This window comes from Poecilia reticulata, chromosome 15 (assembly GCF_904066995.2).
Source record: "Poecilia reticulata chromosome 15, P_reticulata-male-v2, whole genome shotgun sequence".
In the NCBI taxonomy this organism is placed as follows: Eukaryota; Metazoa; Chordata; class Actinopteri; order Cyprinodontiformes; family Poeciliidae; genus Poecilia; species Poecilia reticulata.
The window spans coordinates 15088313-15108030 of NC_088844.1; the positions used below are offsets into that span (position 1 = coordinate 15088313).

The 19718-nt window shown below is 37.4% G+C and overlaps 1 protein-coding gene across 24 annotated transcripts in view; it reads right to left on the reverse strand.

Annotated features, from left to right (window-relative positions):
- kcnma1a (potassium large conductance calcium-activated channel, subfamily M, alpha member 1a) overlaps nt 1-19718 on the reverse strand; it is a 166117-nt gene that overhangs the window by 29086 nt on the left and 117313 nt on the right. For 7 of the 24 annotated variants that reach the window (XM_017308933.2, XM_017308934.2, XM_008429458.3 and 4 more), the window contains 3 exons: nt 16150-16236; nt 15982-16058; nt 439-532 (listed from right to left, as the gene is read on the reverse strand). In XM_017308933.2, coding sequence (XP_017164422.2) covers nt 439-532; nt 15982-16058; nt 16150-16236 — 258 coding nt within the window. Of the gene's footprint in view, nt 1-438; nt 533-5156; nt 5238-5609; nt 5652-9616; nt 9791-15981; nt 16059-16149; nt 16237-19718 lie in introns of all 24 variants that reach the window. The other 17 variants (XM_081616491.1, XM_017308918.2, XM_081616492.1 and 14 more) reach the window with 8 other exon arrangements.

A 19718-nucleotide genomic window follows, 5' to 3' on the forward strand; every position in this document is an offset into this window, starting at 1 on the left:
GGTGTCATTAGTGCCAGCATTGTTTAAGTAGTACATGCGGACCAGACTGGAGGAGGTGACAGCTGGGACTTTAAAGCCAGAGGAGTTTTCAAACGGCTCCTCACAGCTGCTTTTCATGACAGAAATATTATTTCAGCTCTGTCATTAACAGCTGACAGCATGCCACCCTTAACAGTCAGAGCTTAACAGGGCACTTCTCCTCTCTTTTTTTTTTCCTTTTGCCGAGTTTCTTACCTCGCTCTTCTGCCACTCCTAATTTGCCCCCTCCCATCCATTGAAACTCCCACCATCAGCAGCATCTCTGTCAGACACAAATTTTACCCACCCTTCTTCACTTCTATCCATCCATCCATCCATCCATCCATCCATCCATCCATCCTTCCTCCCTCCCCTTTTCTGTTTGAAGGCTGCAAGGGGAATAAGATCATTGTCTCTTACCTCATCATTTTGGGCGAGCAGTTGGGCGAGTTTCGCATCCCCCCATTGCGCTGCTTTTTTTTGGGTGAGAGAGTAGACGGATGCTCATCCTCAACTGCAAATACACGGGCAGAGTGTTAGATCGGGGAAAGGTGGCTGGGAAAGTGAGTGATGGACCGCACATAAAAAAGTAGCCAGCTAGCAATCAGTAATTGCAAACAAAATTAAACACTCAAATAAAATTAAATATTGCATTAATAAAATCTAAACAGAAGAAAAGGAAACTTAATGACTCTGTGTCAAATTGAAGATATATAGAAGAAGCATTAGTAACAGATAATGATAAATCTGATAAAACCCAGGAGAGAAAATATGTATAGTAAACTAAAATTGACATTGAAGGCAAACATCCTAAATATGCCTATATTTACGTTTCTTTTGAGGTACATTAATGTACAGAGAAAGATAAACATCTAAGTGGACCTCAAGCACTTTATTTATGGTTTCTGGCCAAACATGTCGCTTTACAACCACAATATTCAGTGTATTTTATTGGGCTGAATATAAAAGACCAGCAGAAATGTACCAACTGTGAAGTGGAATAATATACAAAAAGCTTTTACACACATTTTCATCCCATCTAAGGGGAGATATCACCACATCATGATGCTGCCAGCTCCATGCTTTACTTTGGGGATGACGTGTTCAACTTAATGTACAGTGTTGCATAATTTTATATTTATGCCTGAGCTTTGGATCTCTGCAACTCCTCCAGAGTTAAAATTGGGCTCATGGCTACTTCTCTGATAAATTATTTTCTTGCAACTTCAGTGAACTCCTACACATCCTCCTGGCAAGTTTGCATTTCTACCACCATCTTTCCATTTACAAATGAGGGAATTGACAGAGCTCTGTGAGATGCTAAAAGCTTGAGATATCTTGTATAACCTAATCTCGCTTTAAACTTCTCCACAATTTTCTCCCTGTTACGTTCCTTGGTTTTTATAAAACAATTTGTTCAATGATGTGCATTAATAAAACCCCTGAGGCGTTCACAGAACAGCTGGATTTATACTGAGATCTAATTACACCCAGATGGATTCTATTTACTAACCAGGTGATTTTTTGAAGGCAGTGGGCCGCGCCGGATTTCATTTGTTGCCCTCATAGCAAAAGCAACTGAATACATTTGCACTCCATGGTTTTCAGATTTTTATTTTTGAAAAATATTTGAAAACGTGTTACTTTTTTTTTTCTATCGTTTTGCAACTATACACTGCATTGTGTTAGTCTAGTACAAAAAAATCTAACAAAGTGCATTCAACTTTGTATTTTGAAAGAAGGCAAAAAACTTCTTCAAGGCACTTTTACCTTCAATAATATTTACCATTATAAGACTCGTACTATCACTGTCAGTGGGGCACAGACAAAAGCATCAACAATGAAATAAACGTGTTGTGGAAATGAATCTTAAATTCTTAAATTTGATTTTTGAAACATAATTGCAGGTCCTTCTGCAGAGCACCACTGCTCCTCCACATGTTTATCTCCAAGATAAAAGAGGATTTAGCGTTCAGCTCACATAATAAGGTGAAGGAACATTAACAAGCTATGGATTAGTGGGCTATAAATTCTGAAAGCAGCTTGTAAATGCACATTATCATTGAGTATAAGAAAGTCATGACTGGTGTTATACGTTTTAATGAGATGAATGATTTCTGTTGAAGTTCGATATGTGTGTAAAGCTTCAATGCATTCGCAGGACGCTGTTCTACAGGCACTTTTCTCCTAGTTTCTTGTCAGCTATGTTTAGCTTTGTTGAAAAATTAAAGTCTTTTAAAAAAGAAAAAGAAAAAACTAAATAAATAAAAAACTCTTTTGGGTCTCAGAGCCAGAGTGCAGCCAAGACCAGCCGTCTGAAGATTTCAGTCACGCTAACAGCAGTCTGATCTTCACTACTGTCGCCTTGTAGTTTTCAAGAGCTTTCAGGCAGGCATCCACATACTCCTCTCCAATCTGCGCTCGCCAAGCCAAGTTCACCGTCACTTCAAACCCCCATCAGTCCTTTGGTTAGAAATCAATAACACAGCATGATATTAGTGCAAATCGATGTGAACGCTGCAGGACGCAACTGTTCCGAGCATGTAGAATCGTATTATTATTTGAACACCTGATCTTGTGCAGCACTTAATTCTTCTGGTAAAAGATAAGAAATATGACTTTGTCATTTTATGATATTTTGTTTGTGGAGATGGACTTTCAGAGTATCGAACAACTTAAGCTGTTTTCACTTTGTAAATAATTATTTCTCCTTAAATATAATGCGTCATTTTCCCCCATAGTTTCTCCTCTTTGATTTAATTTTATTTTAAGCAAAAACATTCTGCACTACCTTTTGTCCATAAAGATTTGATGTGATGTTTTTTTTGTTTTCAATTATACATAAATAACACTTTAGCATGTACATTTTTATAAGCTTTAAATCACATCCTAAAAAGGTTTTCCCTGAGGTTTTTTTATCCTCAAAGATCACCATGTCTGCAACATTTCTCAAAATAAATTTAAAAAGTAAATCTTTTTTGGTGAATTTGTTTTAATTCTTTTAATTGTTTTCTAGTAGCTCAAAGGTCAACTAGTGAGATAACTATTAGATTGGGAGACAAATCCGTGCAAAACGGCACGGGCAACGACAGCTGCATCGGCAGTCGAGTGAACAGTCGTGTAGCAAACAAGAAACGGGAGAGGTGGAAATACGGAAAGATGCTTCCTGGTAAATGGGGACAACATATAGTGCCTAATGTGACTAAGCAGCATGGAATCAGTGTGTTGGTAGCAGCATTTCACCGGCAGACGACAGGCCTGGATCGGGGGCTGGCCATCTTCTCTACAAGACCTGAGATCTCGAGGCGTGATGGCGCAGGGTCAGCCCCGGGTCCCAGCTCCTTAGGGAGCGAGCAGCCTTTACAATAATTAACAAGGGGGATGCTGGCTGTTCCACAATTGACCAGGAGGTCTTAGTTGGGGTGCAGAGCATTAGGAGGGAATGCATTGGAAATGTTGGAGACAGAAATGGAGCTGGTGAATGTAATGATCAGCTTTAAAAGGATCGTCTCACTACATTCGTTGCTGTTAAACGGGAGGAAAAACTGAGTGCAAAAGCCTGTGTTGGTCTCTACTTATCGCACTTATTACAAGTACGATTTTACTTATTAAAAAATTGTCCCAATTTATATACAGTATAAGAATTTCAAAAAATATGTAAGGTAGCTGCAATGATCAGTTTGCTCCTTTTTTTTTATTTTTTTACTTATTTTAGTTTCAACTAAAAGCAGAAGCACCGAGGTCATGAGATAAAAGCAGTGATCACATCTTTTTCCCCCTGAAATTGGTGTTGAAACTCTAACAGAAATGTTCCTAGTGACATTTACTTTGCATTTAGTGGCAAACATGAATTAATTAGAAGCTTCTCAGTTCTGTTTCTCATTTGTGCTTCTCTCTCTGCTAACACAAAGCAGAGACACGACTCAGCTCAATCCAGTCAAATCCAATCAGGCGTTGTCATTTCAAGCATAATGTGTAAAACAGTGCTTTCATTTCGAGAAATACGAAACTGCAACTAATAATTTATAAATATTACTAATGCAAAACCTTTTAGCCATTAAAGATTTATTGCTTTCCTTTTGGGTTATGTATAAAGATTAATTTCAAACAAAAAAATAAAATAAAATAAAAATCTTTGTTCTATTCCCAAACAGTATGCTTACTTTCGATTTTGCAAATGACAATCACCAAGTCTGGTGACAAAGTGACATATTTAACATGATCACATATAATTTGTATACATACAGCTAATGTTCATCCGGCAATGTGACGAGAGACACACGCACAAACATACATATAATCTGACTATAACTGCAGTCTTGACCTGTACATCTGAATGTACTGCAGAGGTCACAGCACACTGCGAGAAGACAAACGAGGAATGCGAGTAAAAGATCTGCTTGCAGAGTTGATTGCAAAGCCCTTTTCTTCTGTTTGGTACAGAAAGATGGTTGGTTGTTTGGGCGAGAGAGCAGGCTTGGGTGGCCCCGGGCAATAAACAGACGTTTATCCCAGCCGTCAGCTGCCGCCTTGATTTACAGGGCGCCACCGATAGCTCCTGGATTCATCTGGCCCTTGTCAAACACGTGCAGCGTTACATGGTGCTTACCCGCCCTGGCAGGTCCACTGTGCATCCTGAACAACCCAGACGGCAACTGTCCCTTCTTGAAATGCTAATCGCGTGATGGTACTGTCCTGCATGCAAACCTTATCAGATCGCCGTGTCCCAACGTAAACTGGATGATGAGGTGGGGGGGGGCATCAGTTAAAAAATGTTTACTTTTCCACGTGAGCAAAGCTGGCTTTGCTTTAAGTGTTAGCTGCATGAACAAGCTTTGTTCTTCAACTGCGTCGCCACAGCAATGGGATTTCTCTTTAAGCCATGCAATTTAGTGTTAATGCAGTTAGAAATACAACTGATATTGATGCAATTTCTTTTAGTTCTGCTCAAAAGGAAGCCATTATTTGTTTTCAAAAGGAAAACAAAAAATGTTTTAAATATCAGTGTGCCTCATAAGTATAAAAAATAAAAAAAACATAAAATGTTAAACATGACAATTAGTCTTTAAAAATAAAACTTATTCTTATCTGATACAGTGACAAGTAATTAACTTAGCAGTTTTATACTACAGATTTACCTAGATTGCAATCAGCTTTGAATCGAACGCCAGCCTCTTTTTGGCTTCCACTGTTCCGTGGTGTTGTAGCGCCATCTGCTGCTACATGCAGCACAATACAAAATAGAATAGAAGAATAATTTTTCATGGAACTACATTCCATGCCATTCAGAAAACACAAAAAAAAACTTATCTCTACTATCTATAAACACCAAGAATGCATTAATTTATGGTTGATATGTGATTAGATAAAGTAGTTACGGTTATGTTTACTGGTTTCGTGAAATATTTAACATGACACTTTTTAATTTCAGCTTATATCTACAGTTTGGCTCCTTGTACGACACAAAGACAACAGAATTACATTCTAAAGGAATTTGGGACAAAAAGCAAACACTATCTGACGTGATGAGGGTGGTTACAGTCTAAACACAAAGCTAGAGCAGAGTGGAGAAGGGCAGAGAACACACTTACGTGATCTGACAAATCCATTATACTTATATTTAGCTGAGGAGACTGCAAAGACAAGTAGCAGGTCACACAGAGGGACACATCAACACAAGAGTGGTGGAAATGATTAAACCAAAGCGAAATCAGATGTGTTATGATTTAAGAGGATGAGGAAAAAATAAAAATAAAGAGGAGACAGAATGACAAAATTCAAATGGCAGTGCTAAAAAGTCAAAGGTTGATGGCAAAACAAAAATGGAAAAAGTAATCATAAAAAATGCACATTTATAGTGAGTCATGCCTTTAGGAAAGTGTATTAAACTTGTAGAAAGATGAAATGACGTCTAATGGTAAATTTAATAAAATTTCTAAAGAGATAAATGTAACATTATGCATATAGTGCAGGTATAACTTTTTTATATATAGACGTACTGTATATATTTTGTAAAAGATAGAATGTTGTTACATGTGTGTTTAAAAGTGTCAGGGATTACTTAGTTTGTATTCAAGACAAAAAAAAATACACAAGAAGAAAAATCATTCTGTATTGGATGGAGATCATGCTACACCCAAACTGACAGAGCGCTGACTTCTTCACACGTGCAGTCCAGACGGCTGGCACAAACACACATTTTAAAAACTGGGATCTTTCCAAATGTGAATTTAATGCTGCACTTCCAATCTTGAGAAGGACGGACCATGTTCTCCGTTTATGTCCGTGCTGTTAATTCTTCAGGAATTACCGCTTTTAACCTTGACCGGCAAGATAGTAAAAACTGGTACTTCCTCAAACTGCTACTGCAGTGGGCACTTGAACGGAGCGCAGAGCTGCTGAAGATCCTTGCTCTTTTTTTCCTAAACTATCCCCCAGCAAATAAAGGTCACAGCGAGGGCCCAGGGCTGACCTATGACACAAATCTTCAAAACAGGGACCCACAGTGGCCCTGGCATCTGTCTCCAGCAATCTGCCTGCACCACATAGGCGGCAGACTAACTGGCTAGCATCTGGGGCGTACTGCAGCATCATAGGATGAGGGGTTGTGGGGGGGCAAGCCTGCCTGGTGGACAGGAGCTGTCAAGGCAAGTTTGGTGACAAACCAGCAAGGCTGGGAAACTGAAAATGCAAACATAATTTCTGTGTCAAAACAGATAAAAATCCTTTGGGATGAGATGTAGATTCACACACATGCTTAGACACAAAGATTAAAGTGAATGCACTCATAATGCGCTCTCCCACACGGGCCTGGGGGCTGTAGAAACGCCTTAAAGCATCTTCATAGCCCAAAGTCCACAGTCCATGTCCATGCGTCTGCTACATATGGGCTCCTTTCTCTTTTTTTAAACAATCCATGTTGGAACCATTTCACATATTTTCAGAGATATTTTTTTTATTATTATTTTGGTGACTATCTGCTCACAAACAGAAACAATATGTGAACAATTAAGAGGAAAGCATTTACACAAAAGAACTCAAAATGGTTATTTAGGTTAGATTTTGATCCCTTTCATTCATAATTTTTTTTTTAAATTGCTCTAAGTCATCTATGCTGCATATACAAAAAAACTTTAATTATTTTTCTAATATAGCTTCATATGTCCACACAAGTGAACAAGCGTAAAGTCAAATAAATAAGTAATACTCTATATAGGAAGTCAGGATTATAAAACAACATAAACTGGCCACATATTTTACTGTGTTGTAATATTGTTTGGTAACTTTTTTAATCCCATTCGTCTCTAAAGTCAGCAATTTGTTTCCACTCTTTAGACCCTCTCTATACTTTCCTCTACTGAAATGTATATTTTAACAAACAATTCTACAGAAATTACCAAAGTATCGTTTAACACACTTAACCTACAGGAAACTGGTAACAGAAAACTTTTTTTTAAATCTGTTAATTCAACATAACTACCTCTCAGGGTTTATGTCATGTACTGTATGGTTCCAATGTTTAAATCGGAAAGACGAGTAACCACACAACTGAATTAACCTACAACAAATGTTGAAGTTATAAGAGAGTAGTAATAAATTATGTTGATATAACCCCATTATAAAAGGCTCTGTGTGTGTGGTATACCTGCCTTGAATTGGAGCACCGGCTGTACCAACTAAAAAACTCTGATCCAATTCATCAACTTCAATGAAAGTCTCTAAAATCAACTTGTGATGAACAAAGCTGCAGTTATTATAAATAAATCTATCTTTTCTTCTCCATTTAGTAGGAAGGGGAAATCCAACCACCCCTGTTTGACAAAGCCCAGTACTCTCCATCACTAAAGTCTTTCTTTGTTCATTCAGATTTAAAAAGGGAAAGAAATCTAAGACAGAGGAGGCTTTCCCTAAATCCTACTGAGGGTTGAAGGAAAAGTGAGATCAGTAACCATGTAATGGCCAGTAATTGGTACCGAGGGATATCAGCACAGGCCCAACTACAAGAGGCCAAGCCAAACTCATCATGCTGTGTTTGACACTAATCTAGGCTGAGTCGGCAGACGGTGGGAGAATGTTGAAAAGGAAATCAGATCTGTACGTCTGAACCCAAGGCTTTGATAGCAAGGCTTACTGCTGCCATGTCTAATTGACAGACAATTTAGTATTTCCACGTCCTCTTGGTAAGTAAAAAGGAAAGGAAGGTCTAATCGGGAGCTGGAGTCCTCTCACCTTTCCTCAATAAATCCAACATCACTTTTAACTTATTTCACTGCTTTGCTTTTTTCTGCTCTTTTTTTTTCCTTTCGATACAAAACCTCATTTTCTTACCATCCAGTATTTATTTATTTTTTTTCATTTACCCAAATTGTTTAGTCCTAATGTGGAAAGTGTTAATTGTGACCCATTAAAAACCATACGCAAGTTATCAACAAAAAGAACACTCAAAATGCAGGCTGAATGAGACATTATCAATACAATCTCATAAACTGTCTTATAAATGATGAAAATTACCTATATGTGTGTCAGATACACGCATCACATCATTAAACCCTATAAAAATCTCCTGAAAACTTTTTTTTTAGTTTGTTTTTGCCTTCTATCTGAAATTTTGGCAGTTTTCTAAAGTACTCAGGTCTGCTTTAATTAGTTAACTTACTGGTCAAAAAGCGGTCAAATGTGAGATTTTTTTGATTATTATTATTCTCTGAGATGTGCCAAACTAGCCACAAGGCAAGGAATATATTTTGGTGAATATAGGAACAGAAGAAAAGCCTGAACCATTAACGAGGCCTTCAAGGAGTTCAGGAGCAGCATAGTGTGTGGGAGGAAATAACTTTCTTCAAAGTGCGCTTTGCACTTTTTCACTTTCTAGAAGCAGTAAATATGTGGGGGAAAAAAGCACAAAAAGAAGTCTAAAAACAAAAGCACAGTTTATACACTGCACTTTTATTTTACATTCCTGGACCAGAGTCTCTAATAAATAATTTTCTGCCCTGCTTCTTATTTTAAAAAATTAATTCAATATTTGCACAGCTGAACAAAAGATGCAGAAAAATGTTAAAAAGATAAAAAAAATCTAACCAAAACATTGTATGAACTTAAAAGTCTCTTAAAAACATCAGACAATTATGCAACAATCAGCAAATTACAGCAATACAATCATTGCGAGTGAACCGCCATCGATGTATGTGCAGAAGTCTTACCTTGAACAGTTAAAAAACATTTAACATCACGCTTGAGAGGTGACATTTTCACAAAACTGCATGACTGACGCAGCATGCGGTAGCCATGTATCTAACACCTACAGTACTGTACAGTGCCACCACAGAGCCACACCACCACTTACATTATAACCACTCAAAACTACCATTTTGAAACATGATGCCGCAATGTAGAGCAACAAAAGTAGCTAATGTGTAATCCTAAAACAAAATTCACATCGGCCACAGCTTCACAAACTATGGTGTCACAAAAAACAGGTCACGCCACGTAGACAACACACAGACACACTGAACACCTCCGCATGAGAAAGAAAAAAAAAAAAACAAAACTACACATCACAGACATGTAACGGCATGTGTTGGGCGGTGTAACTTACAGGCACGTAAAGTGGTTGCGCAATCATGAACAGAGACAGAGGAAAGTGGGTAGGCCCTCTGAAGGGTGTCCATGTTACTATGTACACTGCCTGACATGCAAGAGCAGTCTCGCTCTGAACGGCCGCAATCAAAACAACATGCCAGTTTCATTCGTTTGTAGACGGACATCTTGGCTACAGTCATGTTTTGGGATGAGAGGAGAGGAAAAGCAGCAGGTTAATGGCAAAAGGAGAAATATTCATTTAAGGGGAAGTTGGAAGGTAACTGTATCAGAAAATGCAAGCCTTAGCTACCTGCTCCACAGACTTGAGCCCCGGTTTACGTCAAAATGCATTTTTGAGATTGCAATTTACTAATTAACTCATCGAATTTAACTCAGTTTTGCTGTTTGACAAAGTTGAAAAGTTTTCGTAATGTATCAATCGGATGGGTTCTGGAAAACTTCCTGATTCTTAAGGAGGTCAAGCTGTGTGCTAAGGCTGAAATAGGTTCAAAAGACAAAACTATGTAACTATGGGAAAGAGAGGCAGAAAACAAGGTGAGAGTGAGGGGGGAGGCATTCAAGGAAAAAGAGGCATGAGCAATATTTTCAGCAGCAAACCTTATATGTACATTCTTTCATACATCTGTACATCTTCTATCTGTTTGCCTTCGGAGCGGATCACGTACCTGTATCCCATCATGCAGCCGGAGGCTGTGTCCATGGCATCACACTACTCTACTTTACTAGACTGGTCACTTCATGCTTTTTCCAAAGCCTGCAGTTTCACTGCTCCACTCCCCAAAGGGTGTTCAGTCTGCTGGCCATGTTGATTGGTTGCTAATCTATTGTATAAACATTTAATGGATTACTTTGGTGTTGTTATGCTGTGTTAATGAGATCTGGTCAACTCTGAAGGGAGAAATTGCTTTTTTTTTTTTTTTTCCCGGTAGAAGGAAAAATCAATGATAAAGTCAACCTGTTTAACAACAGTTTAGAGCTTTGTTGCTTTTTATGACTTGTGGTATAAGTTAACTAATACCAAGTGGCTTTATTCAGGTACAAACTTATTCAAAGAATTGCTTGTATTATTTGAAATGTCACTTTTGATTAGAGCTGCACCAAGCAATCTGCTGAAACTGTCTGATTTTAGACCCTGACCAGAAGTCAGAAACTCTATAATCTAATCTTTTTTCTGATCAATGATTTCCTCATTTGAGCACTGCCACATTGCAGAGAAACTCACTGTTCGCTACTTTAATGTTGCAAACTCAGAGGAAGTTATTTTAAAGAAAACTGCATTACATCAGGATCTGTATTTGGTGTAAAGATGTTCTATAGCAACAGTAGTCTCACATTCAGTGTGACCTCACCTTTGTTTCCAGTACAAATAAACAATGTCTGCTCACAAGAAGGCTACAAATAGATACTTTGAATACTGTTCTTATAACTGCTGATACCAAAGGGAGGTAGTCCATTCAATTCGCACTCTAAAACCAGAATTTCTGAGTTTGTAATCAGGAAATCTTATTAAAAAGACCCTTAAAGTAGGAATTAAGCAAAGTCTGACTTCCCAGGCAAATTGAGAACAGCCTAGAATTTGATTTGTATTGGTAAATTACATTATTTGTTACATAAGTAACATTGCATTACCTTAAACTTATTGATGACCAGTCAACCACAGATGAATGGCTATGAGTTGGTCTGCATTGTATGAAACCTTGAACCCAAGGGGGAGCAGTGAAAATCCCCAGAGCTGCATCTGTAGATTGCTGTGACTCTGGGCAGAAACAGTCCATGATCCCCATTCTCTCAATGGAGGGGTGCAAACAGACAGCACAGTAATACAGTCTGGCACCCGTGAAAAGACACTTTCAACATCCATGACCCATGACTCAGATTGGAAAAGCAGATCTTGAATGAAGCAGTAGGTTTAAAATACTCGGCAGAAGGCATCAGGGACTGTTTTATTGAGTAGCATGCACGTATGCTTCGTGAGCATATGAACAGCATGCAAAAAGTGCAGTTTTGCTGTGAGCAACAAGGAAAGGAGATAACTGTTCACATTAATGAACCAGTTCTGGGGGGAGGCATGGGCAAACAGGTGCAGTGAGACTGTAACATCATGCTGAATTTGTTGAAACTCAGAGTTTTTGCATGGCCACTTGGTACACAGTATATATAAGTAACAATGAGGATTTCTAATAAAATGGAAAGGGAGAGATGGGGAACAAAAGACACTCATACATGTACTCACTCTCACACACACACCCACACGCATACACACGCACGCACCCACACACACACACACACACACTCTGGCAGTGTCTTTCACTTCTGACTTCACAGATAACCAGATGCTGGTCGAGGACCATGAGCTGTTCATTATAGGGCATCTCTGACTGATGATTCAACATAACATAAACTGAGTTAAAATGTCTGCATGGGTGTTTGATAAGTCCCTCCCTTGTACAATTCACCGGAGGACATCACATTCAAACAGAAGCATTCGGAGATGATATGTTGAATATAAAGGATGTCCCCAAGAGAGCAGCATTCTGATGTAAATCCCCTCCAAAAGCTTTGTTTTTTTATTGTTCAGCAAGAGTGCAAGGAAAGTGATACAGCTGGCTCAAATCCTTTGAGCAATGAACGTATCATGTAAACATAAAACATCAAAGAGTACAAAATGATGCAACACATTAGGTGTGGTTAAATCTGTAAGACATGTTCAATTTTTGATGACATGTATTTGACAAATCCACACATCTATCCTTGTATTTTTGCTGAACAGCTTTCAGGAGATTTGAGTTTCCTCCACAGACGACAACGTTTACATTTAGTATTGTACATGACTGGAAGAGTATCGCCATCTAGTGGCAGCAGAATGCTATGACACTTATTGTTTCTGCATTTCTAAAGGGCTTATCACCCAGGGCAGCGAGTCTAAAATATAAAGAGCCCAACGACTTTCCAGATTTGAAACGTGCAACACTGTCGCAGCGGCATTTCAAGTCTGAAGGGAGAAGATGATCTTTGAAAACTCAGCCAGAGTTGAGGAAATATGGGGGCTGAGATCACAGGAAAAAAGTGGGACAAGAAAGAGACCAGATTGTTTTGATTGTGTTTTGGCAACTTCGCTTGTTAGGATTTAACAGAACTTCCCACATGGACAATTTCTGCTCTGTGGGAGAAAAAAAAAAGGACAGCCGCACAAATGTCCTTTTGAAAGAAAACAGGTCAATTTAAATGTCACCAGCTCTTGCCTGTATACAGTTACACTTTGACATCTTGTTTTTTAAATTATTTTATTGCGGGATAATGACAAAAATCTCAGCGCAGATTGGTTTCTACATAAAGAAGATGAGATTAGATTGATTCTCAATTTGTGACCAAAAACGGCAAAGGTCGATAGTCACATCCAATTAGGTTGAACTTCATTTCTTTTCTTCTAAGCTAGTCTGTGTGTCGGTAAAAGAAAATAAGAGAAGCCCTGTTGTTGGTTTTAAGTTTGATTTATGCTCATTCGCTTTGGTCTGGTCTGAGCACAGTGTAAGAAATGAGAGGCGAGGAAAGGGATGCAGAAGCTACACTGGTACATGCAACATAGATACAATATACTATTGGCTAAAGAGGAAAAATATAAAACACACTGCACTCTGGGTAATAAGACACCCATTTTTGTTTTACTCACAATAAATCACTACCAATGAGTAGTTAAAATAAAGAGGTGTTTTCCAATGGCAGCAGGGAAGGAAATACATCAAAAGTTTGTCACTGGTCATAAAGAAACATGGAAACAAAAACAATAAAGGACAACAGAACATGATATACCAGAACATACTGCAGGGCAGGGTTCCACAGCAGAGAAGGAACTGATGCCTCTACAAATGCAACTTTTGGAGCAACTTACATAATATCATTCAAGATATTGTTGTGTCCACAACATATTATGAATCCTGATTGTTTTTTCTACTTGAAACATAAGTGGCAGATAAAACAAAAAAAAAAAAGCAAAAAAATTGAACATTTTAAGAGTGTATTTTTAATCTAGACAAATTATGGTGTCCGTCTATGACAGCATTTTAAATTATCTAACGTTTACCGTTTCTTTTTTGTTCTGCCAATTTTATAATATTAACAAGTCTATTTACGCTACATCTAAATAAAATTTTACACACAAAAGTTCTGCACCGTATGCTGCCAATGGCTATCATGTACAGCACCCTCCACGTTTTTTCAAGATCCCTTGTAAAGGTGTATAACAATCTCTAAATCAGTTCATATTTTATTGTGATAACACAACGTCACACTGAAAAATCCTCCATCAACCTTGTTTATCACAGCTCCGGTTCTTTGAAATTCGTCAGCATCAATAGTTTGAGTTGACATAAAAAATCTTTTCATTTAACTTCAGTTTCTTAAACCATTAAATAAGCCTGTTTATCCTCACTGAATGGTGTGTGAGCTGAAAGCTCCAGTGTATGATCGGTAAGGGTCTGGTGTGTGTGTGTGTGTTGGTGTGGCTCTGCACCAATAACTGGCCAACGTCCTCCTTGTTTGTAGTTTAAAAACAATCACGGCAGAAATAACAGCTGCTTCAGTGAATACAAGTCAGTTTATAAAATTAATTTAGTTTTCAAATATTCAAAATGGTTTAAAGAACAGGAGTACTGAGGTGACAATAAAAGGGAAGTTTGACTTCATTGATGTAACACAGCAGCACAAGAGTGCTGCATGAGTGTCTGAATACAATATATGACCCCCGGGGGTGAATAATAAGCTGATAGAAAAAGTCCCAATAAGTTGGTTTTGTTACTGAAGGTTGCAGTTGGACATGGAGTCTGTTTGCAACATTTTCCTCTGACATTTACACCACAATCTGAAGTCACATGTGATTGTCTAATACTGTGCCTGCCCATGTTAATGCAGCATATCATATCATTTATACATATTTTTCAACCACATTTAACTGTGATTCTGTCAACATTTAAATAAATCATTTTCCATCCACAAAAAAACCCCCAATGCAAAACAGCAAATAAATGGAATTCATTTAAATGGAAAAGTCACACTCACTGTTAAAACATTTTAAATAAATTGGTTTCCTCAAGTTCCTAATGACTGAAATTAGTCCTATTTTAGTTTATTTCCAGTTCAGTCTTATCATATTTGACATTCACAGCATACAGGGTATTAAGATGCTTTGCTGTTTAAGTAATTAAACTTGTACACATTCACTGTATACACATTTGACTTGTTGGGAGTTGGCACCTAATATGTGGGTATAATTCAAATTTCAGTTTCGTAATTTTTATCAGAATTTTATTTTATGATCTGCAATAAATGCCAAATTTGATTGTTGAAACTAATTAATTAAAATAAAGTTGATTTTGATTTTTGAAGGAGAGATAAGTCAACAGTCATCAATTGGTGGAAAGAATGCCCTTCTATTAATCAAATAGTTAAGGTTTTTCTAGTAGACATTCCTGCACTTATGAAAATCACTATTCATCTGGCTAACTCAAAAAGCTTATTATTTTTGTCTGTCCCATATTGAAGAGTGTCTAAGTAAAAACAAGTTTGATGTAATATCATATTTACATTTCAGAAAAATCAGGAACTCATAAATAACTGAAGCTCCTAGACATTGAAAAAGTTAAAATTACATAAAGAAGTTTTAGTTACATTTACTTTATAGAAAATATGAGTATTATGCACATGATTTTAAGACTTTTACTCCTCTAAGTGTGGAGGGTGATGTACATGAAGTTCTTTAGAAGAGTAGCTGATCTCAACAATAACTGTTTTCATTATTATGTAAAATGACTTGGTAATATTACATTATATCTGAAGATATTTAATACGATGTAGAGCTATAAGAGTACAGATTGCTGGATATACTGCTATTGTTTCAAACATTACTAAGAAAACTTGTTCCTTAAGTCTGTCAATAATTACATTTTAAGAGCTACTGCAATTTGATATATTGTTTTTATTACTCTTTTCCTTCATTTTAACTTATTCTTGGTGTAAAGTCGTTATTTGTTACTTACACTCAAGGAAAGATGCACTGTGACGACAACATTTAAATATTTACCAAAAGACAAAGAAACTGGACAAATGAGCCTACCATAATGGATGATATGGCAGTTCAAATGGGACCCATATCAAACACTTTCCTATGAGTATAATGGTATGATGACATAAAACACATTAGCACTGAACAGAATAACAATGGCACAATGAGAGGCTTTTAGATTTGTGTTGTAGAGACCTGATGTGCTAAAAAAAGAGACAAATAAACCCACAAGTTGGTTTAGGGATGGGAGGACGGGGAGGAAAAAGGTGCCAGTGGTGTCCAGTACCAGGACAGATACTCACGTCGTTTGCAGCCACACTTTTTGATCCTTTTGGGGTCTGTGATATCATCGTGACAAGCTTTGCAGTAGAAAAATGCTCTAAAAACGACAGGAAAATGTTAAGCACTTCAATTCCTCAATCCCTAGGTTCGTTTAGGGGGTTTCTTTTTCGTCAGAGATGCATAATTACCGCTTTACTTCTTTGGCATCGCTAGCAATAAAGAATCCCAGTGTTCCCTCCTGCAGCTTGACGTGATTGCCTGGATTGATGAGGATGCTGGGAAATCAAGGACATACAGACAGAAAAAAAAGGCTTGTTAATGACCAGACATTACTCAGATCATGCCCACAACATGCTAATCAAGAGGAATGGTACACACACTTGTTAAGGCTTTCAATCTGAATGGGACAGTGTTGATATGAACTGAGTTTCATCTTTCTGTTTACTCCACTCTAATTTAGTGGTTTCACGTGTCATGTTAGTAAGAACAGGTATATCTCCTTGGCTTTAGGGCAATTTGTGTATATGATACTCACACAGATGGACAAAATGTGCAACAGTATGATCGGACACTGAATTTTAATTCTTTTCTCTCTCACAAAATGATACTGGATTGGTCAGTGGGTGAGAAGAGGGACAGAGAGGTACAAGTAAAAGGGACGAGGGCAGAAAGAATTAAAATCATGGCCATGGAGTGGTTTTAGTCTCAGCACTCAAATACAGTCATCTTGGCAAAACAAAATTTATGTTATGATGACCACTGAGACACGACTGCAGTATAGAGAATGTACAGTTATAGTAATTGTTTCAGTTAGTAATTGACAGCAGGATGCAAGGGAATGAACAGCTCTTTCTGTCAACTTTTGTGAAAATATATTCGAGTAATATACAAAATATGTTATTGGTTACAATAAAAGATGAGAAAAATGTAAATAAGTCCCATTTAAAGTAGTAGTACCGTTTAAATTAATATAATTAAAAATACAAATTTAATATTTATATCTATTTTTCACTAGAATAAGGTTGCATCACAGGATATATTCTAATATAGAGTTGTTTTTTTTGGCGAGTGGGTTCAATTCAAAACTCTTACAGTGATTGGCTGTATCATTCCCCATTAATTAGACTACAACACATAATACACATATATATTCTGTAATCACATACACACACTCATACACACACACACCCACGCACATACACATACACGCACATACACGCACACACTGGTCATTAATGGTTACCTGAAGGCAACAATCATCAATGATATGGGTGTCAACTAAGGTTTTGAAACATCGAACCAACGACCCTTTAAAAATTACTCCGTCAAAATATAAGCTCAGATGACAAATTATTTTGTTTGTTTTTTTTTGTCTCTCATACATTTTTTTTAATAATAGAAAAAGAGGAGATATTTCCTTATTGTCTTGATTTACATTAATAACTATAGACACATGTCAGGCAGTTGATTTAAAAAAAATTAACACAAAACAATCTTTCCTCTGAGCTCTAGAGACAGTAACATTGAGAAAATAAAACAAACATCAATCAGCCATAACATTATGAACACCCACTTAATATTGAGGATATCCCCATTTGCCAGTAAAAAGGCTTCTTTGTCCTGGACACTCAGATCTTTCAAAGGAAACATCTGGAGGTGTCTAGTACAAACATTCTGGGTCCTGAAGTACATGTGGTAATGTTTTTAGATGTTGTGGTTGTCCCGATTTGCAGATATAGACAAATGTTTTGGCGTCACTCGTAAGGATGTGTAAAAAGCCTTAAAATAAATATCTTTCACTTTGGTAGCATTACCTTACACTGGTAAAAGTACAAAAAACTAATAAAATGTCTATATAACAACCATAAGATCCCATCTATGTGCCAACCAATCAGTACTTTGGGACACACAGAAAAATACAGTGTTGTCCCTCAACCATTGAAATAAACACGTAAAGTTGAGAAAACTCCACAAAAACTGAAAACTACTATTGCTCAGTTCTTTGGCATCTAACAACTGGATCTGAATTTTTAGTGAAGCAAAGAATGAAAATATGAAAACACACATGTTCACCATAAATACGATGGAGAATCTGTGATTCTAAGGGTCACTTTGTCTTTCAAAGGCCTTGGAAACATTGTTAAAAGAGCAAATACCCCATTATAGGAGATATAAAATTAAAGCTTCCTTAATTCCACCAGACAACTGAAAACAATCCATTACTGAGTGTTTCCAAAGGATAACAAGTGAATAAGTCAAAGAATTACTTGAACTTCCGTTGTCATCGCCATCGAAATAACAAAATCCTCTTAAAGGGGGTAAACAGAAGATGAGAGGGTAAAGAAGAACAATTAGTCTAGAAAATCTCGACAGAGGAATACTCCAAGTCCCCTCAATTCATATGCTCCAACCTTGTGAAATGACACAGGTGAAGACCGACAACTAATCTGTTCTACAAGCATCAACAGTGGAGTTACAATGGGGTGTATTAAGTCTGAAGGCTTTATTCTTCCAAAATGTGAGATTACACTAATGAAACAAAGGATGAATTGAATAGTAAACTTTTTATACATTCCTGCTGGAAGGCGCCAAAAATATTGTCTGCATATCCTCAGATCTTCCATTAATGTAACTAAGAAGTTTGTAAACTCCTTACTCTGCTTCTTTTTTTTTCTTTCTTTTTTTACCTTTTCAAGGCAGTTTATGCCTTAAAACACTCTATAAGATATTGCTGTGTCAAGAGAATCATTCAGTCACAGATGATCTGTGCTACTCACCCACTTTATCCTCAGGTAATCATAACTCTATGGCTGATTATATATATATATATATATATACTCTACTCATATCCGTGATCATATTGCACCAGTCATGCAGATCGAATTGTTATATCCATGTCTATGATATACAGTCCCTCGTATGGGATGGCCCAAGAGGAGTAGACAGGCAGTATCTCTGGCATGCTATGTAGTAAAAAGTACATCTACTAATTTAGCTAATACAGTTCCACAAACATTGCTGCCCAAATCTGAGATTTTACAGGCGTACCAATCCATGACATCTTTGCGAAATCAGGTACAAACTGGTGAGAGTCAAAGTTACAAAACCTCACATTGTGAGCAACAAGGCAAGCATCAAACATCTTATGTGACTGCATGCAGTTACCAAACAGCATGAAGAGGACAAGAATCAAACAGAAAGGCATAGCCACCGCAGTACAGGTATAAGGACAGGTACGTAGATGCAGACGGTTGCAGTAACTTCTGTGCAGTTGGATTGTTTCTCAAACACCAAACTGACAGGAAGTGACCTCACTTAGGAACATCTACTCAAGAGACGCACAAGCATGACTGTACATGGTGGCTGAGACGCACATGGAGAAAACAAAATGCACATTCACCCACAAAGAAAAATCACCCTCTCAAGGTAGTCACGCATACTCAGACGCACAAACATGCACAAATGGATACACATGTCGCACAGAATATGAAAGGGTCATGGAATGCAAAAGTGAATTGTGGTGCTTGTGAATTTAAAGTTTAGTTTTGATCAATCTACAGCTATCCAAATTCAACAGCTCCATGCTTTTTCTAGAGTGCGGCATTATCAGCATTAAGAAGTTGATGTGAGATTGGTGTTAAATCCATAAAAGCAAAAAAAAAACATGCTGCTGTGTCAGCCACTGTCTATAGCAATGTGTCTATCTAAAAGTTAACATAAGCAGATCAGTGCTTATCAACACCACATCTGATCCGAC